The sequence below is a fragment of the Herpailurus yagouaroundi genome, unplaced genomic scaffold (genome assembly GCF_014898765.1).
Source record: "Herpailurus yagouaroundi ecotype Mexico unplaced genomic scaffold, PumYag 160, whole genome shotgun sequence".
NCBI classification, from domain to species: domain Eukaryota; kingdom Metazoa; phylum Chordata; class Mammalia; order Carnivora; family Felidae; genus Herpailurus; species Herpailurus yagouaroundi.
The window spans coordinates 51,124,345-51,148,339 of NW_024412401.1; the positions used below are offsets into that span (position 1 = coordinate 51,124,345).

Sequence of the window (23,995 nt, forward strand, 5' to 3'; positions counted from 1 at the left end):
TGAGCAAGGCTGCTTGGCCACACTGTTGTTGGTTCGCGGGGGTGGCGGCCTTGAGTGTGAGCTACGCACCAACACAGCAGAGGCTACGTGGCCCCACGGCCCCCGGGGAGAGTCGGTCTCACTCACAGCCCATGGGACAGGGAGGCCCAAGTCTGTGAAGATGCAGCCCTGGGTCTGGTGCCATTCCTGGCCAAGTGCCCCGAGGTTGGCGCTGGCCCGTGGCTCCCTGGCCTAAGTCCGAGGACCCTCCTCCTGGCTGCTCTGGGAGCCTTTGGACTCACCGGCTGCTTGGACCACGGTTCCCAGATGCAGGGGAAGCTGGGAGAAGGCAGAGCCAGGCGTGTGCCCCACACTGCCTGCCCCCTGGGCCGAAACACCTCTTCACCGACAAATTTCCCCTTTATTAATCACCTTGCACGTCACTGTTACACAACCATGAACGTGGTTCAGGAATCAAACTGAATGGAAGCGAGTGAGCTGGGGCTCACGGGCCACATCGTCCAAAAGAGCACGGCAGGGGAAGATCGTACTTCCATGCAGGGCGGGCTGAGGCGAGGCCTTGGGCTTCCCTTACCAGCACACCTTGCACCCTGGCCTCAGCCTTGGAGAGGCCCGGAGCCCCTGGCTCTAGACAGTCCTGTCTCTAGATCCTTGGGAGCCTGGGGATTCGGATACAGACACCAGCCCGGCAGTGCAGAGGGCAGGGGGCTGGCTAGAGCCGAGCTAGCAAGAAAAGGACTTTCTGGTCTGGTGACCTGGTGAGGGACGGGGACAGGCTCTTCTGGTTCCTCTCCCTGCAGGAGGGCTCCTGGGTGGCACACCGGGCGCCCGGGTCTCAGCCTCTGGACTCAGCCCGGGACTCGGGCCCCAGCAAATGCTGGCGATGACCCACGGAAGGCACTGGCTCAGGCCTGCAGGCCCCGCTGGGGGATGCCTTCCTGGCTTAGTCACATCTGCGGGGCCTGGGGGTGGGGGGCGGTCGGGGGCAGAGGAGCGGCACCCTGGTGGGCTGCCCACCCCCGGTGGCTTGGCTGTGACGCCGGCAGGCCTGAGCACAGGGGGCTCACAGCTTGGCCCGAGGGTGGTGCTGGAGCAGAGCGCGCATGTCCAGGAGAGCCTTCTCCAGGTAGTGCGCCAGACGGGCCGCGTTGGTCTCGGCACAGCTGTTATAGGCCGACACGGAGAAGTTGATGTGAGTCTCCATGGGGTTATAGCAAACGCCATAGCCATCCGGGACCACGGGCCCAAAGAACATGACGCAGTCTGTCTTGGCAGGGACCTGGGGACAGCACAGGACTAAGCACGGGACTTCTGTCCTACCCCACCAGCCTGCCTTTCCGCAGCTCTGCTTCCACTGCGCTCTGCCCGAGGTGCCCTTTCCCCGCCTCTCCAGCGGGCGGGTTACTTCGTCTGCTCCTTGGGGTGCACTTCTGGCGTCAACCCTCTCTGGAGTCTTCCTTGCCGCTCCTGAGGGAGCCGCGCCCTCCTGGAGGCTCCCCCGACCCTCGGCACTTTGCAGGGGGCCGTCGCCGCCTCCGTCCCCGTGCTTCCGGCCCACGCTGTCCCCTCCTCCCAAGGGACAGGGATGGTGGTCTGTCCCTGCTGTTTCCCAGTGCCCGGCATAGGATGGCCTGACTCAGATGTTCCTTCGTGTCTGACCGGTGAACGAACCACGTCGATTCTCCCGTGATGGGGGGCCCTGACCCCTTCTCGGCCTGCCTGAGTCACGGCGAGGCCTCCCCGGGCCCTGCTCTTCACCAGAACTCAGCCGTTTCAGCACTGACCCGGGGTGGCCCGAATGGGTCACACCACCACCAAGTCTGGCCATGTTCTGGACCCGGGCTCTATTCGGTGCAGCCTTCACCCAGCTCTAGCGGGGGCTGTTCTGTCCCACCCCAGGGCACCTAGGGCAGTGGCAGGGGCCCGGAGGGCAGGAAAACCCACCTGGCTGGTGGAGAGGTTGAAATGCATAGCGATGGCGTAGGAGGTGTCCATGAAGATGTCGGGCATGCTCACCAGGTCCTCAATGGCCTGCAGCTTCAGGCCCAGCAGGTGCCGGTCAAAGGCCTCCCCGCGGATAGCCTGTGAGAGGGGACCGTCAGGGGCAGGGGCTGCAGGCCCAGAGGGTGCGCCCCTATCCCTCCTGAAAAGCCTATGGCAGCAACGTCCCTTCCACACAGCGGTCCCTCGGACTCATGAGACCAGAGGGTCCAGGCAGGAGAGCCCTCGCTTCACAGATGGAGAAACTGAGGCTCAGGGACCTGCCCGGGGAGGGGACAGGGCAGGATTTAAGGACACAGGCCTGCAGCTGGGTGGCCTGGCCCCATCCCGGCCACGGGGCCTTGGCAGGTCACTTACATCCTGGAGTCTCGGGGTCTTCATCTGTAACATGGGGATGGGTACTGAATGTCCCTCCCGGGGTGGCAGTGGGAGCAAAATGGACAGCTGCATGTAACATGGGCAGAGCCTGGCACACACAGGTGCTCAGAGCCAGATGGGAACCTAGACCTCCCGCCCTTGACTGCAGCCCAAGCTGTCAGAGGGCAGGGACCCCGCTGTTGGCCAGACCATGCAAGCCCTCAGCATCCGGGGCCCCGGGGCCATCGAGGGGAGAACACGATGTGAGCGCCAGAGGCTAACCTGGGACCAAAACAAAGTCACTGAGCTCAGTCTTGGTTTCCCCAACTTTAAAATGGGGATATTCAGCCTTACTCCAGGTGCCCCGCGTGCCCCCTGGTTTGGAGAGGAGCGGTTCATGCGAAGGGTGAGCGGCTGCAGGGATGGACAGCTGGGAAACGCCAAGGGTCAAGCAAATGGGGACAACAGGGGTTCGCTCACCTGGTCCGTGTAGGCTCGGTGGGCTTGCACGGCCTTCCGCAGCAGGTCCACCTTCTGGTGCTCCTAAGAGGGGTGAGGGAGTTGAAGTGTATGTTCCCTCCCAGTTCCTGCCACCTACCGCAGTGGCCCGCTCCACCCGGCACTAGATCCGAGGTCCTCGAGAGCAGTCCTCCCCTGTTGGCCCTCAACCAAGGCCTGACACGCAGGCAGACGCGCCCTGCTGATGAGCGAATGAACCAATAGTTCCCTTTTGCCCTTGGCTGCCAGGAAGCTCAGGGCCAAATTCACGACTCCACCTTCTGTTAGATTCCCAGTGCCCACCCCGGGGGCCGGGAAGAGGGGGGGGGGGTTGGAATACAGTAGGTGCTCAATCAGTGTGTAGTGACAGAACGTACAGGAAGGGAGATGGCTCAAGGCCGGCTTGCCCACCCTCGCCCCGGACCTCTCACCGACACGTTGGAGTCATCCATGGCCTTGACGAAGGTCAGTGAGTCCACGGAGGCCGAGCGGATGGTGTCGGTGCGGCCCAGGTGGAACATGCGCAGGGAGGCGCTTTCGTACGTGGCACACGCCTGCTTGTAGATCCTGGGTGCGGGAGGGGGCTGAGCACACCCCCCGGCAGGCTGCCCCCCCCCCCCCCAGGTCTCCTCCCTCCTCCCCCGGCAGGCCCCGGGGCGCGGTGCACCTGTAGTAGGCCAACTGTAGTGCCATCTGGATGAAGGCGTCCGGGCTCAGCTTCTCCGACTTGGGGAAGTCTTTCCCAAAATGGTGGAACACCATCACCATGATGTCCAGGTCCTGGATCATGCTGGGGGGTGGGAGAGAGGTGGGTGAGGAGCAGGCACCTGGCAGCCCCTGCCAACCCCAGGGGAGGCCCCGGGGAAGGCCCGAGAGCGGTCTCAGACCCAGCCAGGTGCTACGATCGACCGGGAACAGGAGCCTGCCGGGCTCGAGGAGCACAGTCCCCTAACCTGACTTAACCCACCCGGTATGCCGCGCTTACATGCTGAGATTCTGCTTGGCCTTTTCAATGTCACTCTTGATCTCAGGGGTGATGTTGAACCGCAGCTTCTTGGGCATGGGCAGGGGCACCATGGGGGACCGCATAAGCTCGGGTTTCTTCCTGCGTGGGACATGGGGGCCTCAGGCTCATGCTGGGGCCTCGGGAGCCTGGGTCCACCCCTGGGACTGAGGTGGGGGGCATGGGTTCCTGAGGCCGGAGGGAGCCAGCCTGGGGAGACTGTGCGTTTGCTCTTTAGATAACTGCCTTCGCTCCAGCTTCCAAGTGGCCACACGGAGGAGGCCCGGAGAGGGGAAGGGACTTGTCCAAGGTCAAGTAGCTGGGAAGCGGCAGAGCCGGAGCTCAAACCGGGTCTGACGATGCTAAACCCATGCCTTCTTCTGGCTTCCTTTGAAAACACAGATTCGCAGGCACAAGGGAGAATGGCATTTCTCCGTGACTGTCACCTGTCACCAGGAGCTCGGGAGCCGGGTGGAGGGTGGGACAGGCACACTCACGTGAACTCAATGACATGGTCCACGAGAGCAATGATGGGGGGTCCCTCCGCTGCTGCATGCTCGTAAACAAGCCCACAGGAGCCATCTTCGGCCACGATGAACTGTGGAAGGGAGAGGGACCCGTCAGCCCCGGGTCCCTGGAGCCACTCTCTGCTGGTTGGGTCCCGTGGGAAGGGCCTCTCTGAAGCCATCTCAGGGGTTATGCTGACTTTATTATTGTTTTTAATAACAGCTAACACTCACCAGGGGCCTTGGGCCCATTTCAGGCCACGGCACGTCCCATACTCATATACCGCGTCGAGTCCCTATAATGACTCCTCCCTGGGAGTCATTCCACAGGCGCAAAGACGGAAAGTCACGGCCAAGACCGCGTCGCTCTGCCTGGCCCCACATCCCAGCCCTCTCGGGTTGTGCTCACGAGGTGACAGCGGTTTCGGGGCCGGGCCCAGTAATGACAGGCTGACTGCCTGGTAATTACAGCCGCGTCCACCTGCTGGCCTCCCACCTGCTTTACTAGCTGGGAGGCCAGGGACGCCCGGGCGAGGGGCAGGAAGTCCTGCGTGGGCCAAGTTTGGGTGTGCGTCCTGGGTGGGAGTCGGGGCTCCGCCAAGTCCCCACCTGCAGCGTCTTGTCGAACCAACGATTGCCGCTGTTCAGTTTGCCACCACCCCCGTGCAGCATCTGGCCGGCCACGTGACGGCGGTACACATCCTCCGAGACGCGGGGCACGGGTGCGTCCAGGCACACGGTGAAGATACTCTTCTGGATGGAGCGGACCGACTCCCGGTTCACCTTGTCTGGGGTGGCGTGTGGGAGGGGCGTGAGATGGTGGGGGGGGGGGGGGGGGTGCATGTCAGGCCCGGGGAAGCCTCGGAGGCTTCCAGAGCATGCACGGGCGCTGGGTGAGGGCTGCAGAGGCAGCTTTGCACTCAACAGGGCCTCGTGACAGGGTTGGTGGCAGAGCGGTGAACACAGCTGCCTTCCGACAGGGCCCTGTAGCCCCCCAGCGCTCCACGAGCCGGGGCCCGATACTGGACCCACGTTAGAAATGAGGCAACGGGGGTGCCTGCCTGCCTCAGTCAGAAGAGCATGTGACTCTTGGTCTAGGGGTTGTGATCCCAAGCCTCACGTTGGGTATAGAGATTACTAAAAGATAAACTTAAAAAAAAAAAAAAACCAGGAAACCGAAGCCCCAGGTCACACGGAGAGCCAGCGTGATAGTCAGGGATCCAACACAGGGGTTCGACTCCAGGGACGACGCCCCTCACCAACAAAGGATTTGGAAAGAATGTGGAGGCAGAGGTGGGGTCTGCAACCAGAGGGCTTGACTCTTACCGTAACTTGCTACTTAATACAGGGAAACTAAACCCAGCCAAGCTTCAGTCCCCTCATCTGTGAAATGGGCCAACAGCACCCACTCCGAGTTGAGAGGATTCAGCGAGAAACGTGGCCGCTCAGGGCCTGGTGTGGGCAGAGGCCAAGACGTGGGCCTCTCCTCCTTCTTCCACCCCCCCACCCACGGGCACCTTTGATGAGGGTGCTGTAGGCCTTGGCCCAGGAGTTGCGGTGGTTAGAGGTGAGGATGCCCACGGGCTCTTTGTTGGTTTGCAGCGATGAGTTCCAGATCTTCTCCAGCTGCACAAAGATCTGATCTGACGTCAGGGGTGTCCCATCGCTGTGGTACACGTCCAGCTCAAAAAACTATCCGGGCACGGCAAGTGGGGAGAAGGGAGGTGGGTGGGGGTCTCAGACAGGCAGCAGTCACCTCCCACCCCAGCCTCCTCCTGGCCCCGGCAGCCCAGAAGTCACAGCCAGTGCCGGTCGGGGCCCTGCCAAGGGATGAGTCAGGCTACAGGGGCGAGAGGGGGGGAGGTCCTTGCATTGCTCTCCCCAGGCTGGGCGGGCCCATGGCCCCTCCTGGGTGCCCTCCGGCTGGGGCCTAGCCAGGCACCCAGTAGAGATGCCCGGGGCACGCCTGATCCTAGGGACACAGGGGCATGCGTGTTGGGGAAGCTGACTTTTGGCCCCGCGCCCTCCTCCCCTGGGGAAGTGGGGGGAGCCCACCCACTTGGTAGTTGTGCACCACGGTGATGTGCATGGGCGGCTTCTTGGTCTTGCTGAAGCTGATGACCGAGTCCTGCTTGGGGCCCGGCACGCGGCAGGAGGACAGGATCTGATAGTACTGGTTCATGCACAGCGGCTTACCCCCCAGGTACTCCACGGGCAGGGTCTCGCTGCGGGGGCAGAGGGACAGTGAGGGGGCCACCAGGCAACCGAGCAGGGTGGAGGACAAGACCACCAGGGAGCTGCTGCTGGGCACCGCTGGGAGCCGGGCCAGGCTGAGAAGGGGCTTAGGCGAGTGGCGTCCCTACCCCGACTCAGTGTGAGCGGGAGGTGCGTTGGGGCTGCTCAGGGGGCCTGTATCCCACCCAGGGCGGGCCCTGCTTGAGTCGCCCCGGAAACTCGCTCCCCTCAGCGCTTCAGTTAAGCCACAGAAGAGAGGAGGCGGTGAGTCAGCCTCCGGGGTCCTCTTTGGCTGGGACAGTGTCACCAGGAGGCGGTCCCAGCAGCTGGGGCAGAGGACCTAAGTGTCCCAATCCCCATACTGTCTCTCCAACCCCAACAGAGGCTGGGCCAACAGGAAGTGAAAGCGACCGAGATCTGGACCTGTCCAACACCCGGCTGCGACACTGGAGACGCTGGACGCGCTGGGCCCAGGCTGGAGTGGCTGCGGGGATTGGGGGGGGGGGGGCAGGGTGCGGGGCAGGGGAGGCTGCCCACCTGTCAATCATGGCTTTGAAATCCAACACGCCCTCGATGAATTTGGCAGCAAACCTGGGGGGACCAATGAGAGATCAGAACCTGTTGGGACACCCCAAGGGAGGTCCCAGGCCAGGGACACCAGTGGGGTGAGGGGAAGGCCTAGCCAAGGGAGGAGACAGATTGCTTCACTCTGAACTCACTGCTGGCAGAAAGCCTGAAGGAGTTCAAGTGTAGGACCTGTGTTTGAGTCCTGGCTTGCCCTTCTGAGCCAGCTTTCTCTTATCTCTAGAGGGAGGGTTCCAAGAGGGCCCAGGGAGATGCTTTTGGCCAGGGACACCCACATGCTGGAAGGATGTAGGTGTAATGAATGGGAACGCGATTACGGCCGGTTTATTCGTTGGTACTGGCTGATTTCACCCACAAAGGGCCCGAGGCCCTGAACCACAGCCTGGAGCCTGGAAGGAGGTCACCCCTTCTCCGAAGCGTCAGCTAGAGAGGCACCCAGGACCTTGGGGGATGGGGAGTATAAACGGGAGGGCAGCGGCTCAGGGTGTCCTCTCTGATAGGTACCTTCCTGTTTGGGGGCCGCTGTGTCTTCCGGGCCATCTCCCTCAACCGGGCCTTCCTGCTTGGATCGTCCGGACCACACCAGTCAGGCCTGACACCTGGTCTGCCCTTGGCTCCCAACATGGGGACCACTGGCTAGAGCCTGAGCCTGAATTCTTGGATGCCCCGGCCCCTTTAAGAGAAGCAGGTGGTGGCCCTGGGTGTCTGGTCCTTGGGCAGGAGATCCCTGTCACTGGTATTTTTATCCCTGGTAGTATTGAAACAGAGGCCAGGGCAAGTGACACGGCCGAATGTGGAAAAGGGGATGGTGTACAAAGGTCACTCCTGGGACGAGCTGGAGAGAGAGGAGGGGCTGAAGTGCCAGAATGAGGTCAGGGGTAGCCTCAGGTTCACAGAGAGGGAGGGGATACGGTCCACAATGTGATTAACAGTTATGAAACTTTACAGCCAGGAAGACCCCGCTTCAGCCAATCCTGAAAGGTGACCTCGGGCAAGTCCTTTCATTGCTCTGAGCCTTAGTTTCCCGATGTGTGACATAGGGATGATGCTCCCTACTTCGTAAGGCTGTGTGGGGCGGCGGGGGGTGGGGAGGAGGTGGCCGATGAAAGATAATGAACAGGACTGGGGCCCCTGCAATCTCCCGGGGGATTGGACATCAGGGCCTTGGACATGCCCAGAGCCCTGTCCCAGCCGTAGCCACTCACTCACCGGAGCTGTCCCTGCAGGTCCACAAAGTCCTGCTTGGGCAGTGCTACACCAGGGCTGGAGTAGATGACCAGGGGCTGGCGGTACTGGAGGTAGGCTGTTTTGAGCCACCACTCGGACAGCTGGAGAAAGGACCACAGCCTGTGAGGAGCGGGTGGGGACGTGGCTGGGTCCCCTCTGCCCCCTCTATACTGCACGGATTCTCAAAGTGAATGCTCAGAGCCTCTGAGCCTCCCGCCCCCTTAAGAACCAACCTGTGGCACCTCATCATTTCCTCTTAGCCTGAGGCAATCAGCATTAGCAAGACAAATTAGACAACACTGCAGAGCAAAGGAGCCAATGATTCTAGAAAGAAAAGGACTGAAGGACTGCCAGGAAATGGGGGAGGGGTGAGGGGAAGAGGCAGAAATGTGAATCACTTTCCTTCATCTTGCACACTTTTGGGCAATGATTTTACTATTTTTAGAAAGAAAAATATATGAATGACAGAAAAGGAAACATATATATAAAGTCAAAGTCTGATGGATGTATTTTTGACTGTTCCAGGTAGACATTCTCTGGGGAGGCAGGAGCCCAGGGTTCAGTGCAGTTCTTGGGACCCTGGTCCTCCCTGGCCACGGTTTTGTTGGTGTCAGACTGGGGAGCAGGCACTCCCTTGGATCTCAAGGTCAGGGCCATCTAGGGAAAGCTCCCTGCGAGGATAAGTCACTGCCCTAGTGACAAGATGTGGGTGCCACATCCTGTGTCTCCATCTGGTGGTCTGTCCTCTGCCCAAGGGGCTATTTCCATCGGGTGAGCAGTCTCTCTGGGGACCAGCCATGGCCAGGCTGTTAAAGACCCCTGTCTCGGGGCTGTGCAGACTCCCAAGTAACTATCACCCTTGAGCCTTACGTGCTGACTGTAATGTCCCGCTCACTCTGCCCCCGCAAGCGCCTCTCTGGCACGTCTCTCAATCCCAGGGACCCCAGACCCCCACTGTGTTTCCTATCCCATCTCAAACAGCCGTGGGACGTGCCTCTTCACCACACAGGCTCCCCTTGGGGCACAGCTAGCCTGTGGCGCTAGGCCACCAGCCTCGGGCTCTTGGCAAGGCAAGAGGGACGATGACAGGCCCAGGGCGCACGGTGGGCCAGCAAGCAGCTGCTGTCTGCTGACTTGTGGCCCGAGGACAAGGCTCCCGGTCAGCCGGACCCTCTCCTGTGTAGCTCGGGGCCTCCCAGGGAGCTGCTGTGGGTTTTCAATCTACCTCCCTGGGCCTCAGCTTCCTCACCTGTGGATCAGGGAGGGGCAGACAGGAATTCCCTCCCCTTGGCGACAGCCGGGCTGTCCTTCAGCCAGGGGCCCCCACTCCATCAGCGATCCCAGGGCCTCTGACCAGAGTTTGGGAAATACAGGGAAACCCCGCAGATGTGGGCATTCCCCCTGTTGAGGATCTGCTGGGCCTTGTGAGCGGAGAAGGAGGTAGCCCCACCCTTTTAGCTAGAAGTTTCTGTTGGAAAAAGAAATTCCTGGCTAAAACCGGAGGGAAACTGCCAGACCACAGACTCCTTAAGTGCCTGCCGAGGCTCAGTACCTGACGCCCGCCCGCTGAGGACTCCCCGCTCCCATGTACCCCACTCAGAAGAGCATCTCCCACTTTACAGGGCCAGAAGCCGGCTGTGGTTCTCTCCCAGAGAACCTGCTCCCCGCTCGGCCATCCCCTTCTTGGTCAGTCTCCCCCATCCTGCCCCAACTGCCCCTCCCCAAATGCCCCTGCCGTTGCCTTAAGTCAGGACTGCTCTCTATCAGCAGGTACCATTAGTGCTGTCTCTAGAACGCATCCTGACCCTGACCATATCCTGACCCTGACCGCGGGAGATGCCCGCGCCAGCCTCCTCGCATGCCTCCCGCCCCCATTCCTGCTTCCCTCCCAGCAGTCAGGGTGGTCCTTTCCAACTACGTTCAGGTGTAAGACGCCCACAGGAGAGTGCATGGGGCGTCAGTGTGGACCTGTGTGACAGGCGATTCGATCTGTCGCCGAACAACACAAATGCCCTGCTTTAGGCCATCCTGTGGCCGGCCCCCCTCCCACTGAACTCCAGCCCACCTTCCTTGCTCTGATGCCCCCCGCCCCAGCCCCAAGCCGCTGCACTAAATTCCAGCCTCTGTCCCTGGACACGCTAGGCCGTTGCCACCTTTCCCTGTGTTGTTCCCTGTCTCAGATCCAACACCGCCTCCTCCCTGCCCTCCCGGCCCACTCGGCCTCAAACCACTGCCATATTCCCCTCTCCTCTTCTGGCAAGCTTCACTGCCGGAGAGAACCTCGTCCCCTCACTTGTGTCCTGTTTCCGCACCTCGATCCCCGCCCTATGTTAATGTCAGCCCCAAGGGACCACGGACTGTGTTCCTGCTCACTCAGGGCCCTGCCTAGTGCCAGGCACAGAGCAAGCACTGAAGAAACTGCAGGGCGCACACGAATGCCCCTGAGTCGCAGGTATCGGAAAATTCGGTGTGAGGCCAGCGACAAACGGGCCCGCGGCGAGGGTGCTCTCATAAGCCTCCGAGAGGGCCCTGTGCCCCCCGCCCCCCTTCCTCCCCGGGCCCCTGTGGGAACGAGGAAGTCCACTCACCCAGTTCTCCATCTTCCTGGCCCTGCGCTCCAGCCCTTTCTGCAGCCGCTCCCCGACGCCCCCCGCGGTCTGAAACTCTTCCACCAGCTGCTTGGTCTGGGTCCACTCCTCCTCGCTCACGATGGGCTGCAGCGCCTTGAGGTAACGGTCCAGGGACTGCTGGAGCGCAGGCACGGGCAGCCGGGGCAGCGAATCCTGGTGTGCCTTGAAGCGGCCGGAAACCTTCACCAAGGAGGAGGGCTTGAGCAGGCCCAGGGGCTTTACCTGCAGGCAGCAGAACATCTTGCTCATTCTCTCGCTGGCTCTGGAAGGCCCTGTCAATCCCAAAAGCTGCAGTACTGGGCACTTATGTGCCACTCCGTGGGGTCAGAGCTGGCCTCTTGGATGGTGCCCGCCTGGCTTCCCAGCCCTCAAACTGTATACAGTGAGTGTCTCCGCCTCTCTGGGGCCTGGAGACGCAGGGAGGGCTAGGGGACGGGGGGGTGTGGCCACTGGTCCAAGTCGGGATGGATGGCACCTGCCGGGGGCGGCAGAGCTGAGGGCGGCCTCTCACCTGTCTGGAGGCCTCTCACCTGTCTCGAGGCACAAGACTCCGCCTTTCTCCCCCTGGGACCAGGAGCCAGCCAGCCAGCCAGCAGTGAGGCAACTGCTCCCGCCCCCGGGGGTCCCCGCCTCCTTTTCTCCCACCCTCGCCACGTTGAGAAACGAGAGGGAAAAAGAGAAAGTCAGAAAGAGCCAGAGGAGGACAGCCCCTTGGGGTGAGGGCGAAGGCTTGGTTTTTACCTGTCTGGGGGTGGGGATAGAGGGACATTGGGGCAGCTGTGTGGCAAGCGAGAGCTGAATGGCCTGGCGGGGGTGCGGGGGTGTGGTGAGAGGTGGCAGAGGAAGTCTGGGAGGCTCTGGAGGCAGGCAGAAAGAGAGGAGATCCGAGGAGCTGGAAGCAGTGGGTAGGCAAGTGGCAGAGGATCCGTTCCATACCTTCTCTTTCTGCTGCCCATCCTCCATGGCAGGACTGAGGTTCTGAGCCCTGTCTGTCTGCCTTGGGCTGGACCTCTAAGCCTAACTGTGCTACCAAGTGGGTGAGCAGAACCTAGCAAGAGACAGCCACTTGCCCGGGCTGGAAAGAAAAGACAAGAGCCGACATTCAGGGGGGTGGTAGGGATGGCTATGGCTATGGCTATGGCAATGGCTATGGTGGCCACGGCAACACCTCGGGTTGTGGCTGTGGCAGGCACCCTCTCTAGCTTCCAGGAGTGGAGGATTAGGGAGCAGGTGAGGGGGCTGGTAGTAGGCACTGGCACAGGAGGAAACCTGGAACACGTTCTCCTTTCTTCTTTGGGTGGGCCCGGTGCCAGGGAGGCAGGCCAGGAGGGATTAAAAAATCCACCTGTTGGAATCTGTATAGGTCTGTTTAATGAGCAAAAACCTGGCCGGAGGCAGAAACCGTCCGGCCACCGAGGTTACGCCACAACCCTGAAATTAGACCTGAAAATTGGGGTTGGCGCAAGGGAGTGGATGCCGAAAAGGGGCCGTAAGTGGACAGTGGCTGCTAAAACCCCATCCCGTTTTCCTCCAGGACTCTTGGAGGCCTTCTGGGCCTCCCTTCCACCAAAGCCTGGTTCTCTTGAGCTGTGGCTCATTCCGCTGGCGGCTAAGAGTGAAAGACTTTGGGCACTAAAAAAAATACACCGAAGGAGAATGCTACTTTTGGGATTCTGCTAGATTTGAGTCACCGGAGCCAGGGGATTCTGGCCAAGTCGCTCCTTGCCTCAGTTTCCCCAGCAGTAAAGCGATCAGGCCACCGAGAAGGTCCTAGAAGCTGTCTGTAGGAGGGGGGCACTATTTAGGTGTTGGTGACAAGGGTGAAGTGGAGCCTTCGGGTCCTGGGAGACCTGGAAGAGCCTCTGGGCCAGCGGATGGGTACCCTCAGCCCTCTGGGCCAAGTAGTATCTGAACATCCTTCTTGGCACGGACAGAAGGAGATACAAGCAGGGATATGCTTGGAGTGGACAGCGAAGGAACTCAAATCATAGGAGCAGCACTGCCGGGTCCAGGCTGCCCTGCGGAGAGCACTGTGGCGTAGACACAGAAAACTGGGGGAGGGACTGGTGGAGAAGAAGGGCAGGGGGCTGCCGCCTGAAGCCTCCGGCCAGTTCAGAGGACTTTGAGAGCAGCCCAGCTTGAGGCCTCCACATGAATTTCTCCGGCCACACACAATTCCCCAGGGGCCGTTTGATGAGCCCCAGGAGACCTGAGCAACTGGGTGAGGTTGGAGAAGTGGCTCTGGACCGGGCATAGATGGCTCAGGCTGAGCGAGTGACAGGTGTGTGAGTCAGAGAATAACCGTCTGAGAGACACTCCTGGCCTCCCAGCAACTTGGTTCTGGGTCTAAGGGTGGAGGTGCAGCCTGAACCCTGGGTCCCCACTATCTTTTCCGGGTGGCAGGAATTTAGCACCACACGATGTGGGTTCGATCCGGTCTCTGACCTTGAGCCTCAGTCTCCTTTTCCAAGCGGGGTTAGGCCCCCTGCCGATCCCACCCCAGCAGCTGTTGGCTAGGCAGGACAGTGGGTGGCCTCCTGCCCCCGTCGCCTCGACGGCTTGTCACTCCATTCCGGCGCAGCCGCGTGTCTGGCTCCACTCCCGACCCACCCGCCACGTCCAGGGCCCGCCAGGCCGGTTTCCCGGCCAAACTCACCACGGTCCTGGCCGCGAAAGCCAACATCTCTGCGGCCCTCCCACGGACACAGAGTCCACTAGGTTCCTCGCGCTGGGCAAAGTCCGCGCCGCCGCCGGTGGATCCTTGCTAGAGCCTCTGGACCAAGGTCGTCGAGTCACCGCGGCCAGCGGGTAGAGATGGCCCGGCGCCTACCCACCGGGCCTGGCGGGCCGCGGGCTGGTGGCCCCGAGGAGGAGCACTCTTGGGGCGGGCCCGGGCCGCTAGGCGCGAGCGCGGGGCGGGGCCATGGCGCGGGGCGGGGCTGGACGGGGGGCGGGGCCGAGGGCGCAGTTAGCGGTCCCGAGACCCCGCGAGGCGGTGGAACCCAGGAAGAGGGGCAAACCGCAGGCCTCCGCGCCCCTCTCCGTCTCCCACCTCCAAAAGTTGTCTCAGCTGTTGGACGCAGTAGTGTGCAGCCCTCTCAGTCCGCTTGGTGTCCTTGAGCGCTACTCTTAGAGCGAAAGGAAAACACAACCATGTCAACAAGGGACTGTCCGCCAATATGCTTCGGGATAGGGTCAAAGATGACAGGTGGGGAGCGCCCCGCACAAGCATGGCTGCCGCGCTCCCATCACCGGGCGGACAGTGGGCTGGTAGGGAGGCGAGCGGGCCGCTGCCGCGCATGCTCCCAGTTGCCCCGCACCAACATGGCCGCCGCCTCCCCGTGAGCGCCGTAGCCGCGAGCCGGCCGTTGCTGGGCATGCTCCCTGAGTGCCCCGCACCAGCATGGCGGTCGTCTTCACCGGGGTGACTTTAATTCTCGGTTTTCGGTTATAGCCGGCCGGTGCTCAGTTCTCTTCAGAAAGCTCTGAGCGCCTGGTGGAGCCGGGGAAAGGAAGGGAGTGCAGGCGTGAAAGGGAAGAGGGGACTGCAGGTATCCGGGCCGGCTCCTGGCGGGAGGAAGATGGCTGAGGGCGAGCGGCAACCGCCGCCAGGTAGGACCGGCCGGGCCCGGCCTGGATGTGGGGGTGCGGGGGCGGCGCCCGGCGCGGGGTCGGGGAAAGGGTGTGGTGTGGGGGGGTCGGGAGGTGGGGGAACTCGAGCGGCAGAAGCGGCTGGGCCCCGAGGAGGAGCCGGTGGAGGCGCCCCAAGAGGGAAATGTTGGGACCTGCGGGGTGGCCAAGAACCCGGGACTGCGAAGGGGTGGTGGGTGGGGCGCGACACCGGGACTTGGGGGGCCCCGGCTGCCAGAGGGCCGGGAGGGCAGCGCCGTGGCCAGAAGGGGAGGCCTTTTCCGTATCTGGGCTGCGCGTGAAGTCAGCTCTTGAGCTGGTGGGGAACTGCCTGGGATGGGGGCGAAAGTGATTCTGGTGGCTGCCTTCTTTATTAGCCCCTGCCCAGCGGGCGACGGGTGGTGCTCAGTGGGCCTGCGCCCGCCCGCCCCGGCTTTCCAGACTCCTCCGCACCCTTCCCACCCCTCATCCTCCTACCCCTCTCTCCCTCTTGGAAATCGGGCTGTGGAGTTTTCTTCCATTGGCTGACAATTTATTGAGAGACCTGCCCTTGGTTGTGTAAACCGCTGATTAAAAAAAGCTGGTTGTGCAAGATGAGCCTGGCCTCGCCATCTGTAACTTTTACTTGCGCTGTGGCCTCGCTTTAGTTCATCTCAAATAACGGATGCAAGTGCTAGGGAAGGAAGGGATCTTCTAGAGACCTTGTTTTCCTGGAGAAGGGGGAGTCTGTTGGCGGTTACCTGCCGCCCTCTCCCGAGCTGAGAAGGACTGACCATAGAGAATTTAAAATTCTGATAGGGCGAATAGGTTGGCCAACAGCTAATGTGTTTAAAGCACTGGATATTCCTTCTGTCTTGCACGTGGGGCTCTCTGGGAAGGTCTCACTCAGGAAGGAGAAATTCATCCTCCCCTCTGCCGCCAACAGATTAACAAAGAGCTGGCTGTGGTCTGTTAGGGCATTTGAAACCATTTACTTCATTCAGTAGAAAACTTGCGTGCCTGTGCCTTTAGAAGTTCTGGTAATGACTGTGAGAGCTATAAGCCAACCGGAATTCTAGGGAGATGAGTGCATCTCCAACGTTGGGTGGCTGGAGAGACACCCGGGCACTGAAAGAGATAAAGGGAAGGTATCTATATGGCTGGAAAGAGCCAGGTCCCTGGAGGTGGTTCTCTTTGAAGTTTGAAACAGGACATTTTGGAACAAGTAGAAAGAACTACTTGACTTAGACAGTGTAGTGGTGAAAACCTTGGATTTTTAAGAGTTGTACAGAGCTGGCGCTGCCTGGCAAATCACATTCTCTCTCTTTTTTTGAGAAACTGGGGCTGTTATGTCTTCTGCACCGAGTTGCAGTGTGTGTTCCATTGATGATGTGGGCAAAACATGGCACGTGGTGGGTAGTCCGGAAATGTTGATTGCTGTTGGCCTTTTATTTATTTATTTATTTTTTTAAATTTTTTTTCAACGTTTATTTATTTTTGGGACAGAGAGAGACAGAGCATGAACGGGGGAGGGGCAGAGAGAGAGGGAGACACAGAAATGGAAACAGGCTCCAGGCTCTGAGCCATCAGCCCAGAGCCTGACGCGGGGCTCGAACTCACGGACCGCGAGATCGTGACCTGGCTGAAGTCGGACGCTTAACCGACTGCGCCACCCAGGCGCCCCGATGTTGGCCTTTTAAAAGGTGGTACAGGAGCGCCTGGGGGGCTCAGTCGGTTGAGCATCAGACTTCGGCTCAGGTCACGGTCTTGTGGTTTGTGGGTCCGAGCCGACATCTGGCTTTGCCCTGACAGCATGGAGTCCAGAGCCTGCTTCAGATACTCTTTCTTCTTCTCTCTCTGCCCCTCCCCCATGCGAGGGCATGGTATCTCTCTCTCTCTCTCTCTCTCTCTCTCTCTCTCTCTCAAAAATGAATAAACAGGGGCGCCTGGGTGGCTCAGTCGGTTGGGTGGCCGACTTTGGCTCAGGTCATGATCTCCTGGTCTGTGAGCTCAAGCCCCGTGTCGGGCTCTGTCCTGACTGCTCAGAGCCTGGAGCCTGCTCCCGATTCTGTGTCTCCCTCTCTCTCTGCCCCTTCCCTGCTTGCTCTCTGTCTCTCTGCCTCAAAAATAATAAACAATAAAAAAATTTAAAAAATGAATAAACATTAAAATAAATAAATAAATAAATAAATAAATAAATAAATAAAGATGGTACAGATTGAACATGTAGGCTGGTTCTCTAATGATAGATGATAATACATTATCCTCTTTTGGGGGGTTTTGGGAACATCTCTAAAGCTCTAGATAGTTCCACCTTATACAGTGAGCTTGTAGGGTATCCACATGTCCCATGGCACCTTTGTCAGAGATTAGATCTGAAGCTGGAGAGACTGTTAACATAGTTCTCAGTTTGAAGGACTGTTTCTTTGATTTGGGATCGTGTGTTCCGGTAACAACACGTGTGTATATGTCTTTAGTCCTTGTTGCAATGCTTCCTGCATGGTGGCCATTCCCCTGGTACCTGCCTGGCCTTGTCTGGAGAGTTTCCCACCTGTGAAATAACTTCAGAAGGGCTGTCCCCTTGAAAGGAGCAGTTCTCTCTCAAACTTACAAAAGGGCTCTCTGTTCCTAAAGATCATTTGCAAGTTGATTATTTGGAGTGTGGAACACATTTTCTCATAAAAACAACGAGGTTAGGTTACCAGCTTGACCTATAAAGCTTATCATTTAGCATCGTAAAGTAGTAATTTGCCAGTAGTACAGGTCTCAGTTGGGCTTGCAAACCAGGTGGGAGGGGGAAGAGAGTATCTGATCTGTCTTTTGGGTTCTGATTTGAAGTTTGAATTAGGTAGAGGTTGGTCTTGTTCTCATCTCAGATTCTCTATCCTCCTCCTTAGGTCTCCAGGTATCCTAGTGCTTTCCCTTTCCTCAGGGCCCCTCCAGGCATGCTCCATTCTCCCAAATATCACGTGTTCCAGAACCTTCTTAGAGCCCTGTCCCCTTTATACATGCAGCCAGTGTCAACTTGGTTTTAGGACACATTTATCATATGTTGTGAATGACTCTTTCTGGAGAGTTTGTGTTTTTTATTTTATTTATTTATTTAAAACAATTTTTTTTAATGTTAATTTGAGAGGGAGAGAGAGAGAGACAGACAGACAGCCAGCACAAGTGGGGGAGGGGCAGAGAGAGGGAGACACAGAATCTGAAGCAGGTTCCAGGCTCTGAGCTGTCAGCACAGAGCTCGATGCGGGGTGTTTGGAACTCATGAAATCACGACCTGAGCCAAAGTCAGATGCTCAACCGACTGAGCCACCCAAGTGCCCCAAGAGAGTTTGTGTTTTCAAAAGAAGGCATTCACTAATACCACAGATCTTCAACAGTACATTCAGGCATGGCCCCTCTATCCAGGTCCCTTGGCTCCAGGTGTATTTTGGAATTCAGAGTTTCTCCGATTTCAGAAAGCAATGCCCCATAATCAAACAAAAATACTTTTGCAGCAAACTGTAAATTCCCTAAGAGAGATCTCTGCACAGCCTGCCAATGTCCTCATGTTGGTTTAGGCTTAAGTTTTATACCAGATGAATTTGTGCCGAACTTTTTTAAAACTTTGGGTATTTGGAGCTTTTTGGATTTTGGAATTATAGAGATTTAGGGCTTATTTTTCACAGCATCACAAAGTGAAGGGGGTCCTGCAGTGCGGGGAAGAGACTTGTGGCTAGAGAGGCCAGTCATCCAAGCAGTCAGCTTTGGTGCTAAGTTTGCCTCTAGGTCAGTGCATGGAACTGCCCTGTGTTTTCCTTTCCTCAACTCCTGCCAGTATAGAAACTCTGTTTAAAATAGTTTGTTTTTTTTTCTGTCTGATTCCAAAGTACTGTGTGCTAGTTTTTTTTAATTTATTTTTTAATGTTTATTTATTGTTGAGAGAGCATGAGCAGGGGAGGGGAAGTGAAAGGGAGAGACAAAGAATCCAAAGCAGGCTCCAGGCTCTGAGCTATCAGCACAGAGCCTGGCGCGGGGCCCGAACCCACAAACTGTGAGATCATTACCTGAGCCGAAGTCGGACGCTCAACCAACTGAGCCACCCAGGCACCCCTCCATACAGTAAACACCTTTATATACCTCCTTGTGCATTTCTGTGAGCACTTGAAGGGTCGATGCCTACAAGTAGAACTTGGCTCAGGGGCGCCTGGGTGGCTCAGTCTTGATTTCTATTCAGGTCATGAGCTCATGGTTTGTGGGTTTGAGCCCCGCATCAGGTTCTCACTGGCAGTGCCGAGCCTGCTTGGAATTCTTTCTCTCTCCCTCCCTCCCTCCCTCCCTCCCTCTCTCTCTCTCTCTCTCTCTCTCTCTCTCTGCCCCTCCCCCACCCCTCTCTCTCTCAAAGTAAATAAATGAACTTTTAAAAAAAATTAAAAAAGAAAAAAGAACTGTTGATTCAATGGGTATATGTGGTTTTTTTTTTAATTTATTTAAGTTTTTTTTTTTTTTTTTTTTTAATGTTTACTCTGAGAGAAAGAGCATGAGTGGGAGAGGGGTAGAGAGGGAGGGAGACACAGAAACCGAAGCAGGATCCAGGCTCCAAGCTGTTAGCACAGAGCCCGACTTGGGGCTCGAACCTGCAAACCCTGAGATCATGACCTGAGCCAAAGTTGGAGCCACTCAGGCGCCCCTATGTAGTTTCTACTTCAGAAGCCCCTATGTGGTTTCTACTTCAGAAGTTGCTTCCTCAGCAGATTCTACCAAGACTCCCACCAGCAGTGCAGGAAAGTTCCTGTTTCCCCTTCACAGTCGCTGCTGGATGTTTTCAATATGCCAACCTGATTTGGAAAAGCCATCTCATCCAATTTACATTTCTTTGCTTATTCAGAGGTTGGCAGCGTTTTTTCAAATGTCTATCAGCCATTTGTATTTTCTTCTCGTCTTTGAATTGCCTGTTTATGTCTAAAAGGTCGACTTGGTTTTATTTTTCTAACCATTCTCTGGTTAGGGAGCTGGAGGTGAGGGGTGCGGGCGTGGTGGAGCCACTGAACTTACCACTTGTAGAGGGGACGGCCAGTACTGTGGGGGCTCCTTGCCGAGTAAGGAAAGGCTTAACAAGCCATTACTCTGTCCTGGGAGTATACGTCTGGTTTACCGAAGGGACTGGATATTGGAGCCTTGGTTTAAAAGTGTGTGTGGGGGGCGGGGGAGAGGGAGAGGGAGACAGAAAGGGAGGGAGAGAGGGAGAGGGAGAAAGTTGGGTTGGGGCTAAAGAGTCTATTCATCTGTTTGCTTTTTCACTTTCTCTGTCAAGATTCTTCGGAGGATACCCCTCCAGCCACTCAGAACTTCATCATTCCAAAAAAGGAGATCCACACGGTTCCAGACATGGGCAAATGGAAGCGTTCTCAGGTACCAGTGACATCTGCACTGTAGGGTCAGAGCTGGGATGACAAACTTGGGCTTTTTCAAAGACGGTGAGCTCCTGACGTTTCTTGCTCTTGGAACCGGAGCTGTTAGAAGCTAGGGAGAGAGATGACAGGGGAGCCGGCTGTCCCTCTCTCTCAGGGGAAGCACTCAGAGAACGCTTTAATGGGAAGGTCTCTGGGGTCTGGGGCCAGGGTAACGCTGGAGAGTTCTGCTCTTGGTTCTCATAAACCATCATCCCTTGAGTGTTGTATTCGCCGAACATGAGTGTCCTAGATGATGACACGGGTCACTTTGATTCTTGGTTGTAGGTTACAGCCAGTCAGGGAGCCAGCGTATCAAAGAGAGCTGAGGTTACCGTGTGGAAGCTTAGGCCCGGGAGGCGGCTGAGCCTAAAAATACCAAGGAGCTGGGACCTAGAACAAGGAGGAGTACAGACCAGCCCTCTGTGCTGCTCAGTCCAATGGTGGGCAGAAAATAACAGCTTCTGCCTCCCAGGCTTCTGGCACAGGCTGTGGAAAGATTGGGATTAAGAAAAGAAAGTCAGTTTCAGATCCACAGGGAAAGCCTTGGTCCCAGCTCCAGCCAGGTGCCTACACCTGGTCTGCGCAGCGGGGGTGGGGAGGGTCACTTCTACAGAAGGACAGATTCCCCATGGGGAGTCTGCTGGGCTTATGCTGAGCCTGCACCCCCACCCAGCGTTGCCGTGCTTGGTCCTTCTTGGAGCTGTGCAAGCCTTCTGGCTTCTCTTTCACAAGCTTGCCTTCTAAATATTTGGAGATGGTTAACATTGTCTTTTCTGTGTGTTCCCCCACCAAGTCTTTGCCAGGATCAACACCTTAGTCCCTTCGTCTGCTCAAAGGGCACAGTTTGAGTCCTTCTGTCATCTCGATTGTTCTACCTCGGGATTTCTAAACCTCTGCACTATTGACATCTTGGGGCTGATAATTCTTTGTTGTAGCAGGCTGTCCTGTGCCTTGCAGCGTGTTTAGTAACTTCCTTGGCCTCTCCCCCTGCTAGATGCCAGGAGCACCCCTGCCCCTGGTTATTACAACCCAGAATGTCTGCAGACATTGTCAGAAGTTGCCTGGGAGCCCCATCGCCTGGGTTGAAAACCATGAGTCTACCCCCAAATGTGACTTTAGTTCCTTGCCTTCCCCCTGGATGTTTTCCAAGGAGGATTGGGTATTCATGGTGGGCCAAGTATTATTATTATTTTTTTTTTAGCTCCTTTAATCTTCACAAGAACTCTGGGAAGTGGGCTCAGTGGTCATCTCCCATTTTGAAGGTGAGAAAACTGAGGCCAGGAGATAAAGAAATTTAGGAAGGTGGCAGAGTTGGTAAGTGGTTGGGATGAGGTTCGGGATTCACACCCAGGTCCTCTGCCTCCAGAGACCCAGGGGTTGGGAGCCGCTATGCTTTAGGCCACAGATCAGCAAATTACTGCCTGTTCATCTAATCTGGACCTTGGCCTGTTTTTGTAAATAAAGTTTGAAATACAGCGAGTCTCATTTGTTTAAGTATTTTCCATGGCTGCTTTCCCAATACAGTGGCAGAGTTGGGCAGAATCGAGAATTTGTGAGCCTGACTTTGGGGCCCGCAGAGACTAAGATCATTACTCTTTGGTCCTTTGTAGGTAAAGTTGTTGACCCCATTGTAGGCACCAACATTTTTCGAGAAGTGTTGGTTACTTTTTCTTCTGGAGTGTATGTTGAACGATACTGGATAGAAGCCTTTTGCTTGTCGGTCAAGTGTACGGGCCTCTTGTGGGTGGATGAATGGCTCTGTACCGTGGCCCACACAGTTTCACTAGGCAGCAGAGTGCAGCAGCCAAGAGCATGAGCTTGGGGCCAGGGAGGTCAGAGGTTGAAGCCCAAGGCCGCCATTCCTTTTCTTGTACTTAGGCAACTTGCATAACCTGGCCAAGCCTGTTTCCTCTACCATAAAATGGGCTTGTTTGGAGGCCATAATGACACAAAGGCCAAAAAGTACCTGGCTCAGCGCTAGGCATCCGTGAGCCTCGCTGAGCGGCAGGCAGCGTTTAACAACTGTTACAGTGACGAGGATGGTGGTGTTGGTGGAGACCTTGCGTGTCATGTTTATAAGAATGACCGGAGCTTTGGTCAGGAGACCCAGACCCATGCGGGAGCAGGGGCCACGGAGGGCCACACTGCCCCTTGCTGCTTCCTGTCTCTGTGTCCCAGTGTAGTTTGTAGGAATGACCATGAACGCTAGCTGCTGGCGGGCCGAGGGCTCAGACCTGCTCTGTGACCCCTCATTTCCACTTGTTGCCGTTCCACGGGCGGTAGGAAAGGCCTGGTGCAGGAATGCTCCCTTCTAGACACTGAGTGGTCAGTTCTCGGGGCTTGCTGTGGCTGCTGCTGGCATCCTTAAGGCTTGGAGAAGGAGGAAGGAAGGAGATGGGAGGCGAAAGAGAAGAAGAGGAAACAGGACCAAACCGAAGTCACCTGCTCTCAGAATTCCCTCTTCAGGGGCCTGCACCTCAGTGCTTTCTTTTCTTTTCTCTTTTTTTCTTTTCTTTTCTTTTCTTTTCTTTTCTTTTCTTTTCTTTTCTTTTCTTTTCTTTTCTTTTCTTTTCTTTTCCTTTCCTTTCCTTTCCTTTCTTTTCTTTCTCTTCTCTTCTCTTCTCTTCTCTTCTCTTCTCTTCTCTTCTCTTCTCTTCTCTTCTCTTCTTAATGTTTGTTTATTTTTGAGAGAGACAGAGCGCAAGCAGGGGAGGGGCAGAGAGAGAGGGAGATGCAGAATCCGAGGCAGGCTCCAGGCTCCGAGCTGTCAGCACAGAGCTGGAGGTGGGGCTCGAACTCACAGACCTCGAGATCATGACTCGAGTGAAGTCGTAGGCTTGACCGACTGGGCCGTCCAGGTGCCCCTCGGTGCTTTCTTAACCCCTGTGCTGGCAGCAACGGGGAAGAGAGCGCCCAGTTGGAAGCTGGGGATGGGTGTGCCGGGAGACCTGGCCGTGGGCAGAAAACCGTTTCTTCTCCTGGGAGCAGGGGGTCTGCACTGCAGGCTGACAGCCTGGTCTGTCTGGTGGGGGAAACTTCTGGAAGACCACCGGGTCTTGCCGGTATTCCTGCGCTCCTGGTGATAGGGTATAATCGTTGAGCGCTTGGCCACGCAGCCTTGGAGTCGGCCTTGCCGGGTCCTGGCTCCACGTCTAATGAGATCTCGGTCTTAGGAGACCTTGGGCGGGTCTCCTCTCCTGAAGCCTTGGTTTCCTCATCTATGAAATGGGGAGAGTGACTGGGTCCGCCCTGTGGGGTTGTGTGAAGGAACTGCTGCCAGTAGTGGTGAGTGCACAGTAAAGTCTGGCCCGGGGTCCAGGTGTCGCTGCGGTCACTGGCTTGCCAGCCGTGTAGGATGGAGGGTGGTGGTGGCGAGTTTGGCATTAGCCTTCAACCTCTGCTGCTGGCCGGCTGGGGGCCGGGGCCAGCTCGGGCTGCTTCGGTAGCCGGGTGGGGCTGGGGCTGGCCCGGGTTGTAGGGGGCCGTGGGTCTGACACCCCTCTCCCCGTCCCCACTCCCCGCTTTGTTTGGTAGGCGTACGCTGACTACATCGGGTTCATCCTGACCCTCAACGAAGGTGTGAAGGGGAAGAAGCTGACCTTCGAGTACAAAGTCTCTGAGGTAGGCACAAGCAGGGAGCCTCTCCCAAAACAGCCCATAGAGTCGTGTGCTCGCTGCCCACGGCCGGCCAGGGCAGAAAATGAGATCGTCCAAGCACACGTGCGCGTTGGCGTTTTGGTGTCTGTATGGCCGATCTTTTCTGTTCTGTTTTGTTCAATCTGTGAATTGACATATGTTTATAAAAATGGGATCAAGCTAAACATGCCGCTTTATAGCCTGCATTTTTGCTAACTGGTGTTTTTACGTAACTTTTTAAATTAAAAAAAGATCGCGAATGAAGGAAGCGTG

At 57.3% G+C, this 23,995-nt stretch overlaps 2 protein-coding genes across 3 annotated transcripts in view; one reads left to right on the forward strand and one right to left on the reverse strand.

Moving 5' to 3' along the window:
- Window positions 1-380: 380 nt before the first annotated feature.
- Window positions 381-13,951, reverse strand: CRAT (carnitine O-acetyltransferase). Of its 2 annotated transcripts, XM_040482609.1 has the most exons (15): window positions 13,699-13,951; window positions 11,979-12,117; window positions 11,001-11,264; window positions 8,395-8,513; window positions 7,138-7,191; window positions 6,425-6,590; window positions 5,883-6,057; window positions 4,975-5,153; window positions 4,357-4,457; window positions 3,842-3,961; window positions 3,524-3,646; window positions 3,288-3,423; window positions 2,839-2,901; window positions 1,945-2,082; window positions 381-1,279 (listed from the first exon to the last, which is right to left on the reverse strand). In XM_040482609.1, exons 2-15 carry the CDS (start codon window positions 12,003-12,005, stop codon window positions 1,064-1,066), a joined length of 1,881 nt encoding a protein of 626 aa, XP_040338543.1. In that variant the 5' UTR covers window positions 12,006-12,117; window positions 13,699-13,951; the 3' UTR covers window positions 381-1,063. The 2 variants fall into 2 exon arrangements, with proteins under 2 accessions (XP_040338543.1, XP_040338542.1); XM_040482608.1 differs by lacking the exon at window positions 11,979-12,117.
- A 406-nt stretch (window positions 13,952-14,357) lies between these two features.
- The window catches only part of PTPA (protein phosphatase 2 phosphatase activator), a 30,434-nt gene continuing 20,796 nt past the window's right edge, over window positions 14,358-23,995 (forward strand). The window contains exons 1-3 of the mRNA XM_040482610.1: window positions 14,358-14,654; window positions 19,948-20,045; window positions 23,621-23,707. Coding sequence (XP_040338544.1) covers window positions 14,624-14,654; window positions 19,948-20,045; window positions 23,621-23,707 — 216 coding nt within the window. The 5' untranslated portion in view covers window positions 14,358-14,623. The remainder of the gene's footprint in view (window positions 14,655-19,947; window positions 20,046-23,620; window positions 23,708-23,995) is intronic.